General features: G+C 39.3%; 3 protein-coding genes across 3 annotated transcripts in view; 2 read left to right on the top strand and 1 right to left on the bottom strand.

Moving 5' to 3' along the window:
- LOC139951513 (uncharacterized) overlaps positions 1–20287 on the bottom strand; it is a 357017-nt gene that overhangs the window by 165748 nt on the left and 170982 nt on the right. The window contains exons 83-94 of the mRNA XM_071950443.1: positions 13864–14007; positions 13280–13372; positions 12684–12782; positions 11804–11962; positions 11116–11247; positions 9494–9598; positions 7447–7545; positions 5213–5377; positions 3340–3489; positions 2352–2450; positions 1812–1964; positions 1160–1402 (exon numbers count right to left, since the gene is read on the bottom strand). Coding sequence (XP_071806544.1) covers positions 1160–1402; positions 1812–1964; positions 2352–2450; positions 3340–3489; positions 5213–5377; positions 7447–7545; positions 9494–9598; positions 11116–11247; positions 11804–11962; positions 12684–12782; positions 13280–13372; positions 13864–14007 — 1641 coding nt within the window. The remainder of the gene's footprint in view (positions 1–1159; positions 1403–1811; positions 1965–2351; positions 2451–3339; positions 3490–5212; positions 5378–7446; positions 7546–9493; positions 9599–11115; positions 11248–11803; positions 11963–12683; positions 12783–13279; positions 13373–13863; positions 14008–20287) is intronic.
- LOC139951797 (ryncolin-2-like) lies at positions 16224–17258 on the top strand. Its single transcript, XM_071950866.1, has one exon. The coding sequence runs from the start codon at positions 16224–16226 to the stop codon at positions 17256–17258; it is 1035 nt and encodes a 344-aa protein (XP_071806967.1).
- LOC139951509 (techylectin-5B-like) lies at positions 19084–20070 on the top strand. The gene has a single exon (XM_071950439.1). It carries the CDS (start codon positions 19084–19086, stop codon positions 20068–20070), a length of 987 nt encoding a protein of 328 aa, XP_071806540.1.

The following is a 20287-nucleotide window of genomic DNA, read 5'->3' as shown; positions in this document are numbered from 1 at the left end:
TTTCCAAAGGATAAAAAGCGCCAAGTATTTACTGCAAGGTGAGTGAGACAAAGTTATAATAGACCGATCCATTACGCCCCGCCTCCTTACCAGTTGACCAATCACAGCCGCGAAACCCGATCACCATTAGTGCAAAGATCACCAAACGGTTCAAATGGTGATCAGATTTCGCGGTTGTGATTGGTCAATGATAATTGGGCCTGGCTTAATGGATCGGTGTATTATGAGACCTAATCCTTAGCACCATGTAATGGTTTACAAGGTGCTGTGGCGCAATATGCTGCCAATCCTGCCAGGAGCATCGGGGCGAACCCTTTCTCTTTTCAATAAGTGCACTGGGTGCTTTTACGTGCGTTACACAACACCAACGGGACCAACGGTTTTACGTCCCATCCGAAAGACTAAGCATTATGGTTAAATGTCTTGCTAAAGGACAAAAGTGTCACGACTGGGGCTCAAACCAACACTCAGCTGATCAGAAACACCATCAGAAACACCAGCGTTTGAATTCGGTGCGCTTAACTTGGCCACGACACTTCCACAAAAACATGATTTCAAAATAATTTTGAAAATTGATACACAAACAAATAACATTGGCAGACATTGTACCATGCTTAACCATGCTAAACCATTAAGGTTGGCTGAGTGGTTTCTGTCCCCGCCTTTCACCTCTGTGGACCCCCGGTTCAACTCCCAAACCAGAGCTTTGCATGTAGATTGGGGGTTTTCAGTCCCCACCTGACACCATGGGTTCTTTTGTACAGGGGTTTTCCTCCCACGTCTAAAACTGAAATTTCTTGATTGTCTTCTCTACACAATATTGGTGTGATGTTTATATTAGGATTTTTTGCCGACTACATGTATATAATTCAGATTCAGACGTTTCATTTAGTAAACTATTATTATTTTTATTATTGGTTTATTAAAAATCAAACGTAGCAGCCAAAAGGCTGAATTGTGTTTTGGTTTACAATATAAAAATACATTCAAACACCAAAAACCAGCAAATATACAATTAGAGATTTAAAAAAATAGATTAGATTTGAATATAAAATTAAAAAACTGTAAGAAAATATACATATATTATGAAACAAAACAAGAAGACATAATTCATGGTTATTTGAGATTAGGGATGTTAAAGTAAACAATCTTCACTTACTTCTTATTTCACACCGCGAGCCAGAAAATGACTCTGGACACTGACATTGACTTCCAAAACATTGTCCCATATTTTCACAAATGACATCACAGGTCTCGGGCTCCTCAACAATGATATCAAAAAATCCCTGTAGAGGTCCGATATTACACGTATAGAGTCCGGTATCCGATGACTGCATATTATTAATGACCAGGTTGGTTGCTGTAGGTGTTAAGTACCGGACACCCATACGCTGATTGCTACCTACAAATCAAACATTAAAATACCACAATAGTAACTCTAACAGGTCCAAATATAACAGGTCGAATATAGCAGGTCCAATATAACAGATCCAAATTAATAGGTCCGATATATCAGGTCCAATACAACAGGTCCAATAAATCAGGTCCAATGTAACGGGTCCAATATAACAAGTCCAATATTAAAGTTCCAATATTAAAGGTTCAATATTAAAGGTGCGTATGCCTTCGTGTAGTGACTGAATTTCAAGATGCAGACATTCATCTTTGGAGAAATCAAAACAAAAATTATAGCTCCCAGTTGGGCTTCACTATTTAACATTTTAGACAAATGTAGTTGCATTTAAAAAGTTTTTTACAGTTGCAGTCAAATACTTCTCCAAACGCAGTCACAACAATAGCAAGTGACCTACCCGCTTGATAGATTGGGACAACAGCGCCCTCTGGAGTCTGCCACTGTGGACGGTTAAACTGATCCGAGCCAATGATCTCACAAGTAATACGCATATCGTCCCCTACATGTGGCATTTCTTCCATGCTTGGTGTAATGCGCATTGTCAACTGATCTGAAAGACAAACATCTTAGTATCAGTCACAAGTTCTTTTACAAAGTATCATTTTTTATTAATTTAAGTTCCACAGTTGGCTTTGTATGGTAGATCTGTTTGCTCAAATTACTGGTGGCACTGCTTTCTTAAATTGCCCCGGTAATACTGGTTTGATTGGCTACATATTGTGCCACAGCACCCTGTAAAGCATTACATGTACATACCTGTACATGGTGTCTCAACAAGAAATGGTATCATACTTCAAAACCTAGCTCCACAATACCTTGCAGAAAAAAAACTGAAAGTTGAACGTCTTGAGCTTCACTGAGTTTACTTTAGCAAAGAAATTTGTAAAGCAAAAATATTCTGCTTGACAGCTTTTGGTCTGTATAGTTCATACTGTACCTGTCTGTTGACATTGGTTTCCACTATAACCAGCAGGACATATACAGACCCCATTGTCACATGTTCCTCCATTCTCACAACTAGGTGCACAATCAAGCTCTGAAACAAACAAACAAACAAACATAATCATTCTACAACAGTCTCTACAAAGGGTATGTTCAGACCGCGTAAGTTAGACCCGAGTTGGTTTATCTCCGGTATAAAGAGGTCAAAGCAGATTGGACCCTATTAAGGCTCGGTCACACAGGCCTTGATAACGAGACTGAAAATGAGAACGTTAAAAATGCACGCCCTCGATTGGTTGAATAAGCGTGGGAAAAATTCTGCGTGGAGCAATTCAACCAATAAAATGCGTTTTCTTTGCGTCGTTATCATTCTCGTTATCGCTGCAGTGTGACTCGACCTTTACTCTAACATCCAGTTTTGTTCGATGCCCCAGACGATCATCAAACATGTAATATATTGAATGAAAATGGCTCAATCGAACGCGGAGAGCCGTTTTACCACAGGGAGGATATGAGCACTTACATGTAGATTAGGGATTCATCTGGGATTATCTAACAATACTTACTGTGGATAATCAAGGGAATGGAGTCGTTATGTGGACCAATCAGACATGAATATGTGACAGAATCCTCTCTCGTTAATCCGTTCAGGATTAGTACATCCCAAGATTAGGGGATTATCTGGGATTATCTAACTGTACTTACTGTGAATAATCAAGGCAACGTAGTCATTATGTGGACCAATCAGACATGTTTTAGGGCCAGGATCTTCTCTCATTAATCTATTCAGGATTAGTACATCCCAAGATTAGGGGATTATCTGGGATTATCTTACTGTACTTACTGTGAATAATCAAGGGAACGTAGTCATTATGTGGACCAATCAGACATGTTTTAGGGCCAGGATCTTCTCTCATTAATCTATTCAGGATTAGTACATCCCAAGATTAGGGGATTATCTGGGATTATCTTACTGTACTTACTGTGAATAATCAAGGGAATGGAGTCATTATGTGGACCAATCAGACATGTATACGTGCCAGAATCCTCTCTCATCAATCCATTCAGGATTAGCTTGGTTGCCGTGGGAGATATAATCTCTGTCATTGTCTGATGGGCAGACGAGGATGTACCTGTGATCAAAATAAACCAATCCAATCAGAGACATCCTCATTGGCTAATTGAGTTATTGGTACTTATTCAATTAAAGGGAGTGTATTGGTTATTACTCAACAAGTGAATGACCATCAAAAATTACTTTGTAATGAACACTAAGGAGTTGTTGATAGATTAAAACATTGTGAGAAACCACTCGACCTCTGAAGTTGTTTATTTTTAGAGAAAGAGGTCATTTCCACCAGCAAATTTTGAACCTTAGAAAGGCTTCACGCATGAAGCCATATTCAGGCATCTAAAAGCACACAATTTTATGCAACAAAGGTAGCTATCCTTTCTTTATTCTCTTGCACGTTCGATGACCAATTGAGCCCAAATTTTCACAGGTTTGTTATTTTATGCATAATAATAATAAGGACAATTTACATTGCGCATGTATCCACCTAAAAAGGTGCTCAAAGCGCATGAAAAGAAGAAAAGAGAAACAAATCAACAGAACCCAGGTCGAAATTCCAGTTGAACCTAGTTAAACTAGGTTTAACTGGAACTACATGTAGTTGAAACCAGTTGATAAACTAGTTAAACACAGTTAAAACCAGTTGGTTTAATATGGAAAATGGACAGAGACCAACTGGTTTATAATTTCAACCTAGTTGAACACAGTTAAACCTAGTCCAAACCAGTTGGTTAATATGGAAAATGGACGAGTTTGGTCACTATCCAGTTGAACCAGTTGACCCCAGTTAACTAGGTTCAACTGGAATTTTGACCTGGGAAGGAAGAGGGAACATCAGGAAAACACAAGAAATAAACTACTGAAAAGCTGTTTGAAACAAATGAAATTTCAATTTGTCTTTAAAAGTATCCACAGCGCCACTATCCCGAATGTGTTTTGGCAACTGATTCCATAGGAATGGTCCAGCGTGCGCAAAGGGCCTGTCCCCCCAGTTAGTGCGCGTTTTGGGCACAGCAAGTAAGCCGGAATCTAAAGAACGAAGACGCCTGGAGGGAACATAGCGCTGAATGAGACTGATATTATATTCAGGGGCGGAACCGTGGACACAGTGAAAGACAAACAACAATATTTTAAATATGATACGAGATTCAATGGGCAGCCAATGCAAGGAATGAAGGACTGGGCATATACTGGGATACACCAAGTGACAAGACTGGTCTTCGACAATAACCAATCCTGTATCCCCACCAATCTTCAAAACTGCCTCACACAAAGAAATCATTTCTGTGTCTATGTGGGAGTAAAACTCACATCATCAGGGTCCGTTCTTCCCTGAGTGGCGTTATAATCAGGGCAAATGAAGACAAAAAATGTGTGAGAGCTAAACAATTCAAACTTTGAATATCTGGCCTCAAAATAACCCATGGCACCATCTGCAATTGCTGTGGTGCCCTGGGCCCAATTTCATAAAGCCTGTAAGCACAAAAAAAAATTGCTTAGCATAAAATTTCTTCCTTGATAAAAACAGGATTACCAACCAAATTTCCTTTTATTGCATGTTGCTTGATACTGGTTTCAGCTGTTGTTTGCTTTTCCTGAAAATCATGTGGCAATTTGGTTGGTAATTCTGTTTTTATCAAGGAAGAAATATCATGCTAACAAATTTTCGTGCATACAGGCTTTATGAAATTGAGCCATGTGCTTTTGCTGTGCCACTTACCAGAGGGAAATTGCTCTGCCCCGCCAGGAGGGAAGTTCAAGGCAACATGAGAAATGTAACTTACCATCATTTTGTCCATGCACCACTCTTCCGGAAGGATTTAACCACATTGGTGGAGGATAGGCGTTGCTATTGGCAACCTCGCATACTAAGTAGAAGCTGTGACCAATAGCAGGAAGAGTATTCTCCTGAGGCGTGATGGATATTATGATATCGGTGTTCGGAATAACTGAAAAATAGAACCATGATTTAGATATTTAAAGGCAGTGGACACTATTGGTAACTACTCAAAATAATTATTATCATAAAACCTTACTTGGTGATGAGTAATGGGGAGAGGTTGATGGTATAAAACATTGTGAGAAACGGCTCCCTCTGAAGTGCCATAGATTTCGAGAAAGAAGTAATTTTCCACGAATTTGATTTCGAGACCTCAGATTTAGAACTTGAGGTCTTGAAATCAACCATCTAAACGCACACAACTTCGTGTGACAAGGGTGTTTTTTTTTCTTTCATTATTATCTCGCAAGTTCGATGACCGATTGAGCTCAAATTTTCACAGGTTTGTTATTTTATGCATATGTTGAGATACACCAACTGTGAAGGCTGGTCTTTGACAATTACCAATAGTGTCTACTGCCTTTAATAACTAATACAAAAGATATACTTGTGTTAAAGGCACTGGACACTATTGGTAATTACTAAAAATGATTGTGAGCATAAAAACTTATTTGGTAACGAGCAATCTAGAGCTGTTGATAGGATTAAACATTGTGAGAAACAGTTCCCTCTGAAGTATCGTACATGTAGTTTTCGAGAAAGAAGCAATTTTCCCAAATTTGATTTTGAGACCTCAGAGTTAGACTTTGAGGCCTTGAAATCAAGCATCAGAAAGCACATAACTTCGTGTGACAAGGGTGTTTTCTCTTCCATTATTATCTCGCAACTTCGACAATAATAATACAAATTTATTTATACTGGTCCAATTCCAGGCAAACCTGTTCAAAGGCGCATGACAATGAACGATAAATACATTAAACCATTAAACCATATAGGAAGTAAACAATAAAATATAAAAATACACAGCTGAGTTTAAAATGCAGAGAACCATAAAAATTTGAAAAAAGAGACGACCAAAATTAAAGGCTCAAAAGTGAGGGAATGCAGCACAGATCAAAGGCGCAATGAACAATAAAAAGTAAACCATTAAAATCACATACATGTAACACATAAGAACTAACAAATACATAGAGGAATACCGACAGCAACGAAGTAGCAATAAAATATACAACACCATTTTTTTTTTTAAATACAGAGAGGGGCAAAGAAATATTGAAACAAAAACGACGACCCAAAAAATTAAGAGCTAAAGTATGAGGCAAGGCAACATATAAAAGGCAACTAATTTAGTTCCAATTTTCACAGGTTTTTATTTTGTGCATTTAGTTCCAATTTTCACAGGTTTATATTTTGTGCATATGTTGAGATACACCAAGTGAGAAGGCTGGTCTTTGACAATTACCAAAGGTGTCCGGTGTCTTTAAACTGATAGGGGAGATGACCTTAGCTTTTAATCCAACCCAGACCTTCTTCAGAGGCATAATCAAGTACAAACCAAAACATGTCCATTTTAAGCAAATAGAGGAGAAATCAAGGTTGACTTAGTGGTGTCTGTCCTTGCCTTCAACCTCTAGGATCCCGGTTTGAATTAACACTGAGGGTACTAGATGGATTGGGTTTTCAGTTCTTATTTATGACTGCATGGGATTTTCCTGGTCAATGATGTTACGGTTGAGTTGTCTCCATATCTTCCTGTCCCTCATGTATGTAGACATTTCGTCAGCTGTCACAAAATAAGTATCCCTTCTGAACAGATCAATATAGGTCAGGTGATGACCTTGACCTGTTTGAGCCCTGTCCTTGCTTAGGCTCCCAGAGGACAAGCTTTCTGGCTGGAAGCTAAGGGTGGCAATAGTACTGCCCTGCAATCACTTTATTCTTCTTGCGATGATTTTGGCATTAAGCTTGGGGAAACTCAAGATAGAGACCTGTTTTAATGTGTACTACCCTTCCGACACCAAGCACACCTGGCGTAGCATTCTGGTGTAGCAACCATCAAATTGTTTTTCTATAACAGATGATAATGTCCTAGCTTCGCAACCTTAAAGTAGCACTTATTCAACAGGGGCCACAAAGAGCTGTAACTTCTGTTGGTACAGTGGGCGCATAAGTGTTCCACCACTAAGATTGGCTTCACAACCAGAATAAATGAAACAAAATAAAAAGAGTAATACCTACCATATGTTTGACAGAAATCTCCTTGATAACCACTGAGGCAAGCACATAACCCTTCAATACAGATGCCACCATTGGCACATGGAAAGTCACAGCCACTCACTGCAAACAAAGATCATATCCAACAATTATAATCTACATTATACAGTGGACTATCAAGTACATCATCTGGGTGTCGTGGCCGAGTGGATAAGAACAACGAACTCAAGCTTTGGTGATTCTGTTCAGCAGAGTGTGGGTTCGAATCCCGGTCGTGACGCTTGTGTCCCTGAGCAAGACACTTAACTATAATTGCTTATCTCCACCCAGGGGTAAATGGGTACCTGTGAGGGCAGAGATGGTTCTTGTGATTGGTTCAGCCGAGTATGTAGCACATATTAATGTTGCACAAGGCTGTATACTCCCCACCAGGGAACAGAGATGGTTTTATAAGGAGTGATTTAAGGCCCAGTGACCAGGGGTAATAATGTGAAGCACTTTGGGATGCCCTCCGGGTGTGAAAAGCGCTATATAAAAACGGGTTATTATTGTTATTATTATTATCATTCATAGTAAGTAATTGTTTTAAAAGTCCAGATAATCTTCACACTAAACCAACTTAAAGGCACTGGACGCTATTGGTATATTTACTCAAAATAATTGTTAGCATGAAACCTTACTTGGTAACGAGCAATGGAGAGCTTTTGATAGTATAAAACATTGTGAGAAACGGCTCCCTCTGAAGTAACGTAGTTTTCGAGAAAGAAGAAATTTTCCACTAAAATAATTGAAATGAATAAGATACCTCAGCTGAGGTCTTGAATTCTAGGCATCTGAAAGCACACAACTTCGTGTGACAAGGGTGTTTTTTCTTTCGCTATTATCTTGCAACTTTGACGACCAATTGAGCTCAAATTATCACAGAAACTATAGGTTTGTTATTCTATGCATATGTTGAGATACACCAAGTGAAAAGACTGGTCGTTGACAAGTACAAAAGGTGTCCAGTGTCTTTAAATAGAGGTACCTTTGAGTTTTTTTGAAATTCTTTGATTGCTTTAATCCTTTAAAAATGAAGATGTTTACAACATAACTAAGATCTGAACAAATTTCGTTTCAAAAGGTGGTCACGTTTAAGATATCAGGAGTGAATATGTCCATGCAGGAAGAATGATCCCTTCTATAATACCCCTTGCAAGTATTCTACCTGCTCATTGGTTTAGAGCGCGTCACATGACATGTCTTAGTTTTGCTAGACGACGGCCGTGTGATAGTGCGTCGGTTTGCCATGCGCTAGTCCGAAGACTAGCACACGGCGCCTTGCGCTAGTCCGGCAGACTAGCACATGGCGTGCAGTACCCAGACGTCTGTTGTGTTTACGAGGATGATAAATTAATAGTCTGTAACCATTTCGGATTGCACGACACTACAAGCAACACAGTAAGTAAAAGTGTTTGCAATCTGTATTCGCGTTGTCCGTGGATTGTAGCATTCAGGTCTGTAACTTAATAATAATAGTACAGTATTTAGAAATATAAAACAAATATTGACTGCTTTTACTCATGCAATGGTTAAAAACTATGACTCCCTCGGTGATCCCCCGAGCGTTCTATCTTCCCTTGGCTTCGCCTCAGGGGAAAATAGACCGCTCCGGGATCCCCTCTGGAGTCATAGTTTTAGCCATAGCACTCGAAGCAGTCAATATTTGTATAATAGAATTACACAAGCTGAGAGGAGTCACGCGGTAACGCTTCATATTCAAGTTTTGGGGCATAAAAACTGTATCATTTTTACATAACCACTTAACTTTCAAGTGAAATGTTTCTCAAAATGCTTCAAACCAAAACGTTTTTATTGCCGCTCATTCTTAGAGTAAATTACCTAACGTATATCTTCCATTTAGACGATACTGTTTTACATCTAGCGAAGATGTAGCTTGACATAAACTACATTATAGCCAAACCTACTTTGCTTGCTGTTTATTTGTTTGTTTGCTTGTACATGTACATGCATGCCTACTACATGTACTTGTTAGAAGTTTACTTTTTTCTATGTTTTGTGCTGAACTTACATTGGAACTCGCAGGCAGCACCAGCAAATCTTGGTGGACATTCACAGATTCCTTGGAGACACACTCCACCATTTACACAGCTCCTTGGGCATGAAAGCTCAATATCTACACAAATAAGTCAATATTTTCATTTAAAAACAAGCAAAAATTTGTTGTTTGTTTGTTTATTGGTTGGTTGGTTGTTTGTTTTGTCTGGGTATTCCACCAGATCAAATAACAAATCACACCTTTATGTGCCATTCACCCGCTCATCATTCCACTTAAAAACACTTCGTTTCTTTGGGCCGCATCTTTGGAATGGTTTAAGCCAGTCGATTAGATCACAATCATCTGTGGGTTGATTTAAACGCACCTATAAAAGAGCTCTCCTCTCCCAGTATTTGACATAGTTTGCCTTCTCACTCTCATTTTACTTGTGCTTAGTTGTCAGCAAACGCTTTTTATTGTTACTTGATTTCTTACTATTTTTGTTATTATTGAAATTATTATTGTTGTGCAATTATTATTCTCATCACTGTTGTCTTCATAATGTCTGTCTTTATTCTAATTGTTTGTCTGTTCATTCTTGTCCCTGTTTTATTGTCTGTCCAGATGATGCCTCCATACTCTATTTATTTGTTTTTCTCTGCCTCGTTAAATGGCTTTGTTTATTTGTTATTCCTTTTTTAAAAGATTGTTTGTACTCTGTTTTCGTGTAGTATGGAAATAAATGTAAGTTTGAATGAAAGCTTTGAATGAATATTTGTTTATTTGTTCATTGGTTAGACGATCTTGCCATCAAGGAGATATAAACACCAAACTGGCAACAGCCAATCTCTCTCACACCACTATCAGGTTTACATCTATGATTATTAATTGCACAAATCAAGAACTTGTGATTCAGTAACTAGACGACAATACTTATTCTAGTCGTTGTGAAATCAGCATTTATCTTGGTAGGATTCAAACTACAGTGTCAATGCAAAGATATTACTTCTAGGTCCTACATTGCATGTATATGTCCCTGAGTCAGTGAAATTAGAACTATTAATGAAGCTACATGTACAGTATAACCAATCAGCTATAAGTTCTTACCGTGTATCGTCAATGTGAAGGTGTTACTTCTAGTTCCTATTGTTAGTCATTTGCCGGCAAAATTATGAGAAAATGCAGCGTATAAAACATGGGGTCTCTATCGGTCATGTTTGTCATAGCATGTATAAATCCCTGATTCAGTGAAATTAGAACTATTAATAAAGCTATAAACAATCAGCTACAGTGTATAAGTTTTTACCGTGTACCTTCAATGTGAAGGTATTACTTCTAGTTCCTACATAGCATGTATATGTCCCCGAGTCAGTGAAATTAGAACTATTAATAAAGCTATAACCAATCAGCTATAAGTTCTTACCGTGTATCGTCAATGTGAAGGTATTACTTCTAGTTCCTACATAGCATGTATATATCTGAGTCAGTGAAATTAGAACTATTAATGAAGCTATAACCAATCAGCTATAAGTTCTTACCGTGTATCGTCAATGTGAAGGTATTACTTCTAGTTCCTACATAGCATGTATATGTCCCCGAGTCAGTGAAATTAGAACTATTAATGAAGCTATAACCAATCAGCTATAAGTTCTTACCATGTATCGCCAATGTGAAGGTATTACTTCTACTTCCTACATAGCATGTATATATCCCCGAGTCAGTGGCTTGAATATCCGATATACTCAGCTGGGTTGCCGAGGGAGACACTGCAATACTCCTCAGTCGACCTGAAGTTGTGCACAAAATAAAGACCATAATTTTTATAAATAAGTTGGGTTTCTTTAAATAATAGTCCATCAAGGATCAACCCCATACCTAGTGTATTTGGTCTAACACTTATCCCTTGTGGATCAACCCGATACCTTGTGGATCAATACCATACCTTGTGGATCAACACCATACCTTGTGGATCAATACCATACCTTGTGGATCAACACCATACCTTGTGGATCAACACCATACCTTGTGGATCAACACCATACCTTGTGGATCAACACCATACCTTGTGGATCAACACCACACCATGTGTATTCGGTGTGAAACTAATCCCACACCATACCTTGTGGATCAACCCCATACCTTGTGTATTTGGTCTAACACTTATCCCTTGTGGGTCAACACCATACCTTATGGATCAACACCAGACCTTGTTCATTTGGTGCTACACTAATCCCTTGTAGATCAACAATAATCCCTTTCCGGATCAACACCATACATTAAGCATTTGGTGCTACACTAATCCCTTGTGGATCAACACTAATCCCTTTCAGATCAATCCCATACCTTGTGTATTTGGTGTAACACTAATCCCTTGTGGATCAATCCAAGCTGGTTGTTCGTAGCGGACAGTGCTGCTATAATCACAAGTCACTACAACATCTTGACCAGACTGATGAGGGCCTAAGGAATCTTTGATGACGTTGATAGTAATTCCATCTCCAACTACAAACAAAATCATAGAAAAGTCAAATTACTTGGAGGCCGAACAAAATGAATTGCACAGAGCGGGATTCGAACCGACGAACTTCGGTTTAACATTTCGGCGCTTTACCAACTCGCTAGAGCCATGTAGCATTAGCATGTAGCATTAGCTTGCCTGCGCTAAGAGAAAAAGAAGATGACAACGTGATGCATGTTTATGCAGTTTATAGGACACAAGAGGGCGCTATTGTCTGTAAAACTCTCATGTACCTAGATGCCTGTAGGCATAGGGAACAATGCAAATGTAGTATTTACTCTACAGGTAAGTAGAGTGATGTAGACCTTGCTGCTGTATTTTGTATACCTCCATGTTTCGTACAGCCCTGCAAGGCACAAGGTGAGATGGGTGTCGTTTTGGTAAGAAGATGTATTGTTATCACTTTGATACAAATGGTAGCAATTGTCGTTGCCTCCTCTGACATATTGTTGCATCAAAAGAGTTGCTTACAGCAATGGCGTCCATTGCAATACATACTGCCTGAATTTACTACATGTATCTTGCACCCTCAGTCGCTTGTGAATCTTTGCTTTTGAAAATCGTCGTGAAAAGTGACGGAGTCAGGACTTATTGAAGCATGACTGATTAGGTAGTGAATTTCACTAGTCGCCCAGCACTAAGGGATTACTCCAACCTTGAACAACATTCAGTGTGGATGTAAAACAAAGTATACAGATTGTTTACCTGATATCTCACAAAGGTTCCCATCAAATCCATCCGTACACATGCAGACTCCATTCACACATTGGCCGTTATTCTCACATGGTACAACGCACTCAACAACTGTGATCAAAGAAAGAAATCATAGCTTGATATAACTTTGATATTTACTATTGCCCTAACCCTGGGCCAAATCGCTGCTAAATTGAGATGGCACAGTAAGTAAAAAAGTTGGCCGTTAATTGGCCATTAAACAGTTCTATGGAATTGGGCGCTCGTCGTTACTCTGAAAAAAAATTGTAAAAATATATAGAAGCTTGTTATATGACCACTTAACAAAGAAAATAAACAAAGAGAAATACAAATAAAAACAAAAGAGCCTTCACTTTTCACACATATACTGTGAAAACAAAATGTGAAAGTAAATCTTCAAGAATTTCGGCCGAACAAATAAGTGTCGGAAGTGGGATCATTTAAATGAAAGTGGTTTCAGAAGTGGAATCATTTAAATGAACATGGTGTCATAAGTGGGATCGTTGAAATGAACATGCTGTTAGAAGTGGGACCGTTTGAATGAACAAAGTGTCAGAAGTGGGATGATTTAACTGTAGTATTATTACCTGGTGTATCACAGTACTGTCCAGAATAACCATCAACACAGTTACAGAATCCATTTACACAAGATCCTCCATTCTGACACGGGTAGATGCAATCTGGCAAACATAAAACAGAGTATGATTTTAAAGGCTATGGATACATCTTGGTAATGTCAAAGACCAGTATTCTCACTTGGTGTATCCAAACACATGCATAAAATAACAAACCTGTAAAAATTTTGACTCAACTGGTCATTGAATTTGCAAGAGAATAATGAAAGAAAAACACCCTTAGTGCATTCCTTTGTGTGCTTTCAGATGCGTAATAAAAGGTTTCAGCTGACGTCTTTTATTATTTTAGTAAGAAATTACCTCTCTCTCAAAAACTAGAGATACTTCAGAGAAACTTCTCACAATGTTTCCAGTGCTCGTTACCAAGTTAATTTTTATGCTTACAATTATTTGGAGTAACTACCAACTTGACATAGCAGCTGCCTTTATAGTCTGAGGACTTCAAATGTTAGCGGTCCATTGTGACTAAGCAAGTCATTGTACCTGACATTATTCAAATCTAACTCGCAAATGGCTCATTGAGTGAACGACATTACCTTGTAAATCCACTGTTAATGTGTTCGTACTGGATCCAACATGGCAGGTATAGACACCAGAATCCATTGGCTGAATGTTGTGAATGGTCAGCTCAGTGATCAATGGGGAAACTTCTCTTGTACTGATGTGTCTCTCAGATGAAACTAAAAAGATAGAAAACCACCATAACAATTTTACAATCATAATAATAATAATAGTTATATTGATTTTCATCTTCGTGCTTATCCTCCAATCAGATTTGCAAAAAGGAATGGTGATATACATGTAAACCTGTATTGCACAGCTAATATCACTACCTGTGTCTTGTGTGTTCTATTGCACACATCAAGTTTGCTTGAAGATAAAAACGTTATCACACGATAATACAAACAAATATAGCGCGTCTACTTCCCATATCCAACGAGGCCTTCAGCCTCATTGGATATGCGACGCAGAAACGCTATATTTTTCCATATTCCACTTGCGCTTGTGTGATAACCTATAATATTGCACACTTCTAAAACATAAAACACGCTAAAAAGAAAACATTATACAATGTCAAAATCAATGTAAAAGAAATTAAAACATCATTGGTTTCTAAGCATCAACTTCATTTCAATCCTCTTGTTACCAATTAAAAACCTTCACATGTATGCTAACTTTGATTGTTGTAAAAAACAACATAACGACTGGGTTTTAAAATAACAAACCTGTGAAAATTTGAGCTCAATTGGTCATCAAAGTTGCGAGATAATAATGAAAGAAAAAAAACACCCTTGTCACACAAAGTTGTGTGTGTTTAGATGATTTAATTCGAGACCTCAATCTCTAAATCTGAAGTCTCGAAATCAAATTCTTGGAAAATTACTTCTTTCTCGAAAACTATATCACTTCAGAGGGAGCCGTTTCTCACAATGTTTTATACCATCAACCTCTCCCCATTACTCGTCAACAAGTTAGGTTTTATGCTAATAATTATTTTGAGTAACTACCAATAGTGTCCACTGCCTTTAAGGGCGCTCCAAGCACTTTCATCATTGTAATCCGTGATTTTCCAGACTAAAACTACCTAAAACTTAATATGATAACCAAATCCTATCATTTACAATTAGTTAAACCAATATAACCTTTGACCTCATGACTTTATTTAGGCCGAGTCCAAAATGGCGACTTCAGCTACAGCTACGGCTACGGCTTGATTAGTGCGTGTTGAAGAATAGGCAGACGCACGCAATCTAGCCAAAGCTGTAGCAAGAATCGGAAAATATAGGATTTTTTCAAATAAAAATTGTCGCGTATGAATCTGAACATGGCTTCTCTGTGTATCGAAGTGTGACAAAAAATTCCCGGATGGATGTCGGCAATAAACGTTGTCGGCAGGGAAAAGGTTAACTGAACACCACACTCTGAAGTCCTGTAAACTGAACACCACACTCTAAAGTCCTGTAAACTGAACACCACACTCTCAAGTCCTGTAAACTGAACACCACACTCTAAAGTCCTGTAAACTGGACACCGTACTCTGAAGTCCTGTAAACTGAACACCACACTCTCAAGTCCTGTAAACTGAACACCACACTCTAAAGTCCTGTAAACTGGACACCACACTCTGAAGTCCTGTAAACTGAAAACCACACTCTGAAGTCCTGTAAACTGAACACCACACTCTAAAGTCCTGTAAACTGGACACCACACTCTGAAGTCCTGTAAACTGAACACCACACTCTGAAGTCCTGTAAACTGAACACCACACTCTAAAGTCCTGTAAACTGGACACCACACTCTGAAGTCCTGTAAACTGAACACCACACTCTGAAGTCCTGTAAACTGAACACAACACCTTTAAAGTCCTGTCAACTGAACACCACACTCTTGGTGCAGCCATCTTGAATTTTTCCCATTGATACCAATGTAACCAAACCGAGGCTGGAATAAAAAAATATTCTGGTTCCTATTTGCAAAATGATTATTAGCATTCACTAATGTTATTCGATCGAGGAACATGACCAAGATAATAAAGGTATAACTTTGAGTTTTATGAACCACCTCTCATCCAGGAAAAACAAAACTCCAAAAGATCATCATGCATTATCTAATGTAGTAAGAGTGCAAGTGCCTTCACACTATAAAGAATGCATGTACACATGAACATGAAACACAAAAACTGAACATCAGGTCCATCAATTATGCAAAACCTGAATATAAAAGGCACCGACTAAGTGCTTCAGAAATGCTTAAAAGGATGTCAATCCTCGCTGTGGCCTCAGAGCACACTTGATACTTCACCAGGCGAGTAAGACTGTATAACCGACATTCAGCTAAAACCAACACCAAGTTAAGATTCCTCATACATCTGACAACTTACAAATTAACCTTCATCATGAAAACCTTCATAGCTGTTGTCATGGTTGTTTTCATTGTGGAAAGTTGCAAATGTGATTGCACAAAGCGGTTCAGTGAAAACTTCAATCAGGCCCGCAACCGTGCGTTGGTGAATCATATGTTTAAATGGAAGACTGTGTCATCTCCTGTGATCTGTGGGCGAGACTGCTCTTTGGATCCACACTGTGCATCATTCAACTACTACACATGTAGCCATGTTTGTCAGTTGAGCATTGCTACTCAATCTCAAAGCCCTGATGACTTCATTGAGCTGCAAGGAGTTGCCTACTATGATGGCAACTTGGAAACTCCTTCACTTTCAGCACCAGACTCTGAACAGTTTAGTAGTTGTCTGAAGTTATACCAGGCTGGTAGCTGTCAGAGTGGCATCTACACCATCTACCCTGCTGGTGTGACTAATGGAGTAAAGGTCTACTGTGATATGGAGACAGATGGAGGAGGCTGGATTGTGTTCCAGAGGAGACAAGATGGCTCAGTTGACTTTCACCGTAATTGGGCAGAATACCAATCTGGGTTTGGTGATCTCTCCACTGAGTTCTGGCTGGGTAATGACATCTTACGTGACCTTACTGATTCAGGACAATGGCAATTAATGGTAAATATGGCTGATTGGGAGGGAAACACATCTTGGGCCAGTTATGATGAGTTTGCTGTATCAGGTGATAAGTACACTCTACATGTTGGTTCCTATAAAGCTTACAACTCACCAGGTGATGCATTGGCTCATCACAATGGCCACGCCTTTAGTACCAAGGATCAGAACAATGATATCAGGGGCAGTGTAGACTGTGCACAGCTTCATAAAGGAGCATGGTGGTATAACTACTGTATCTATTCTCATCTTAATGGTCCATACTACCATCAGGGTCCAGTGGAGTTCAGAGAAGGTTTACAATGGTTTCAATGGAAAGGTGGACGCTACTCCTTGAAGAACTGCTCTATGAAAATGCGGGAAGTCCTGTCCACTGAACACCCCACTCTAAGGTCCTGTAAATTGGACACCACACTCTGAAGTCCTGTAAACTAAACACCACACTCTGAAGTCCTGTAAACTGAACACCCTACTCTGAAGTCCTGTAAACTGAACACCACACTCTGAAGTCCTGTAAACTAAACACCACACTCTGAAGTCCAGTAAACTGAACACCACACTCAGAAATCGTGTAAACTGAACACCACACTCTGAAGTCCTGTAAACTGAACACCACACTCTCAAGTCCTGTAAACTGAACACCCTACTCTGAAGTCCTGTAAACTAAACACCACACTCTGAAGTCCTGTAAACTAAACACCACACTCTGAAGTCCTGTAAACTAAACACCACACTCTGAAGTCCTGTAAACTGAACACCCTACTCTGAAGTCCTGTAAACTGAACACCACACTCTGAAGTCCTGTAAACTGAACACCACACTCTGAAGTCCAGTAAACTGAACACCACACTCAGAAATCGTGTAAACTGAACACCACACTCTGAAGTCCTGTAAACTGAACACCACACTCTCAAGTCCTGTAAACTGAACACCACACTCTGAAGTCCTGTAAACTGAACACCACACTCTCAAGTCCTGTAAACTGAACACCACACTCTCAAGTCCTGTAAACTGAACACCACACTCTCAAGTCCTGTAAACTGAACACCACACTCTCAAGTCCTGTAAACTGAACACCCTACTCTGAAGTCCTGTAAACTGAACACCACACTCTGAAGTCCTGTAAACTGAATGCCACACTTTGAAGTCCTGTAAACTAAACACCACACTCTGAAGTCCTGTAAACTGGACACCACACTCTAAAGTCCTGTAAACTAAACACCACACTCTGAAGTCCTGTAAACTGAACACCACACTCTGAAGTCCTGTAAACTGAACATTACACTATGATGTCCTGTAAACTGAAAACCACACTCTGAAGTCCTGTAAACTGTACACCAAACTCTGAAGTCCTGTAAACTGAACACCACACTCTCAAGTCCTGTGAACTGAACATTGGATTAAAAAGTAATAGCTGAGCAGTCCTTTGCCAATGGAGTTGAAAACTCTCATTAGAGTGCCACCGATCGACACTGATTTACTGCACCTGCACACTTTTACGAAATAGCCAAAAAGCGCAAAAATGATGGGGCCCTCTGTTGCCCAGTCACATTAAGATAATGAGACTTTCAACTCCATATGCATACAGTTGTCTAATGCTGTTGTTTACAGCAAGATGCAGACCAATATTGAAATAAAAAGGCTGGATCTGGTACAGTTTACACGGACACCCAAAGCGGTTTATACCATCGACAAAGGAGAGAGAAAGCCGAGTGCTTTTTTGGCTTTGATGAAAGTATTTGACAACAATATTTTGCAATTAACTCAACCAAAGGATGTGGAGCTAAATACAGCAGCCTTCAAACTTTAATCAGTTTAAGAGCTTTGTGAATTTCAGTCAACAAGTTAATAAGAATCAATTGTGAAGTGTCATGGTAACTGTTTAAGCTACTGGAGATTTAGCTGTGACGTCAAAGGTGGATTTTAATACGAGATCCAAGTAAAGGTATAGCTTTGTGTGATACTCGATGACGACCACATTTAATAACTGAGAAGTGTCGATGCAAGCAGTACGATCCGAACAATTGTCAGAACGTAATGAAACTGTTGATTGAATGAACTGCTTGATATAAGACAGAATCTTTTATTTAAAAAGTGAAAGTCTACACCAATCCTGCATGCAGTTACGCCAGCTTGTTTAGTTTTAATATCACTACTGGTTTTAACAGTTACAAGAATCTGTTACGGGCCTTCTGATTGTGTCAGATCAGTTCTTATTTCTCATTTTATATGCTGATCGCTCATCATGAAAGTTATAATAACATTGTTCCTGACTTGCTTGATACATTATTGTCATGGTGATTGTCAACAACGAGTCAAATCAAACCTGTTTCCAGCAAGCAACAGAGTCCTACTAAATCATGTGTTTAAATGGAAGACTGTATCATCTCCTGTGATCTGTGGGCGAGACTGCTCTATGGATCCACACTGTGCATCATTCAACTACTACACATGTAGCCATGTTTGTCAGTTGAGCAATGCTACTCAATCTGAAAGCCCTGATGACTTCATTGAGCTGCAAGAAGTTGCCTACTATGATGACAACTTGGAAACTCCTTCACTTTCAGCACCAGACTCTGAACAGTATAGCAGTTGTCTGAAGTTATACCAGGCTGGCAGCTGTCAGAGTGGCATCTACACCATCTACCCTGCTGGTCTGACTGATGGAGTGAAGGTCTACTGTGATATGGAGACAGACGGAGGAGGCTGGATTGTGTTCCAGAGGAGACAAGATGGCTCAGTTGACTTTTACCGTAATTGGACAGAATACCAATCTGGGTTTGGTGATCTCTCCACTGAGTTCTGGCTGGGTAATGACATCTTACGTGACCTTACTGATTCAGGACAATGGCAATTAATGGTAAATATGGCTGATTGGGAGGGAAACACATCTTGGGCCAGTTATGATGAGTTTGCTGTATCAGGTGATAAGTACACTCTCCATGTTGGCTCCTATGATGAAAACAGTTCAGCAGGTGATTCAATGGCGTATCACAATGGCCAGCCCTTCAGTACCAAGGATCAGGACAATGATGGTTACAATGGTGGAGACTGTGCACAACGTGTTAAAGGAGGATGGTGGTTTAACTTCTGTTTACATTCTCATCTAAACGGCCAATACTACCATGAGGGTCAAGCGGAATTGGGACTAGGTTTACAATGGTACTACTGGAAAGATAGTTACAATTACTCCTTGAAGCACTGCTCCATGAAAATACGGGAAGTCCTGTAAACTGAACACCACACTCTGAAGTCCTGTAAACTGAACACCACACTCTGAAGTCCGGTAAACTGATCACCACACTATCAAGTCCTGTAAACTGAACACCACACTTTGAAGTCCTGTAAACTGAACACCACACTCTGAAGTCCGGTAAACTGATCACCACACTATCAAGTCCTGTAAACTGAACACCACACTATCAATGTCCTGTAAACTGGACACCACA

This window comes from Asterias amurensis, chromosome 19, assembly GCF_032118995.1.
Source record: "Asterias amurensis chromosome 19, ASM3211899v1".
NCBI classification, from domain to species: domain Eukaryota; kingdom Metazoa; phylum Echinodermata; class Asteroidea; order Forcipulatida; family Asteriidae; genus Asterias; species Asterias amurensis.
Note: the sequence above shows the minus strand (reverse complement) of the source record. Positions and strands in the feature narration are given on the sequence as shown.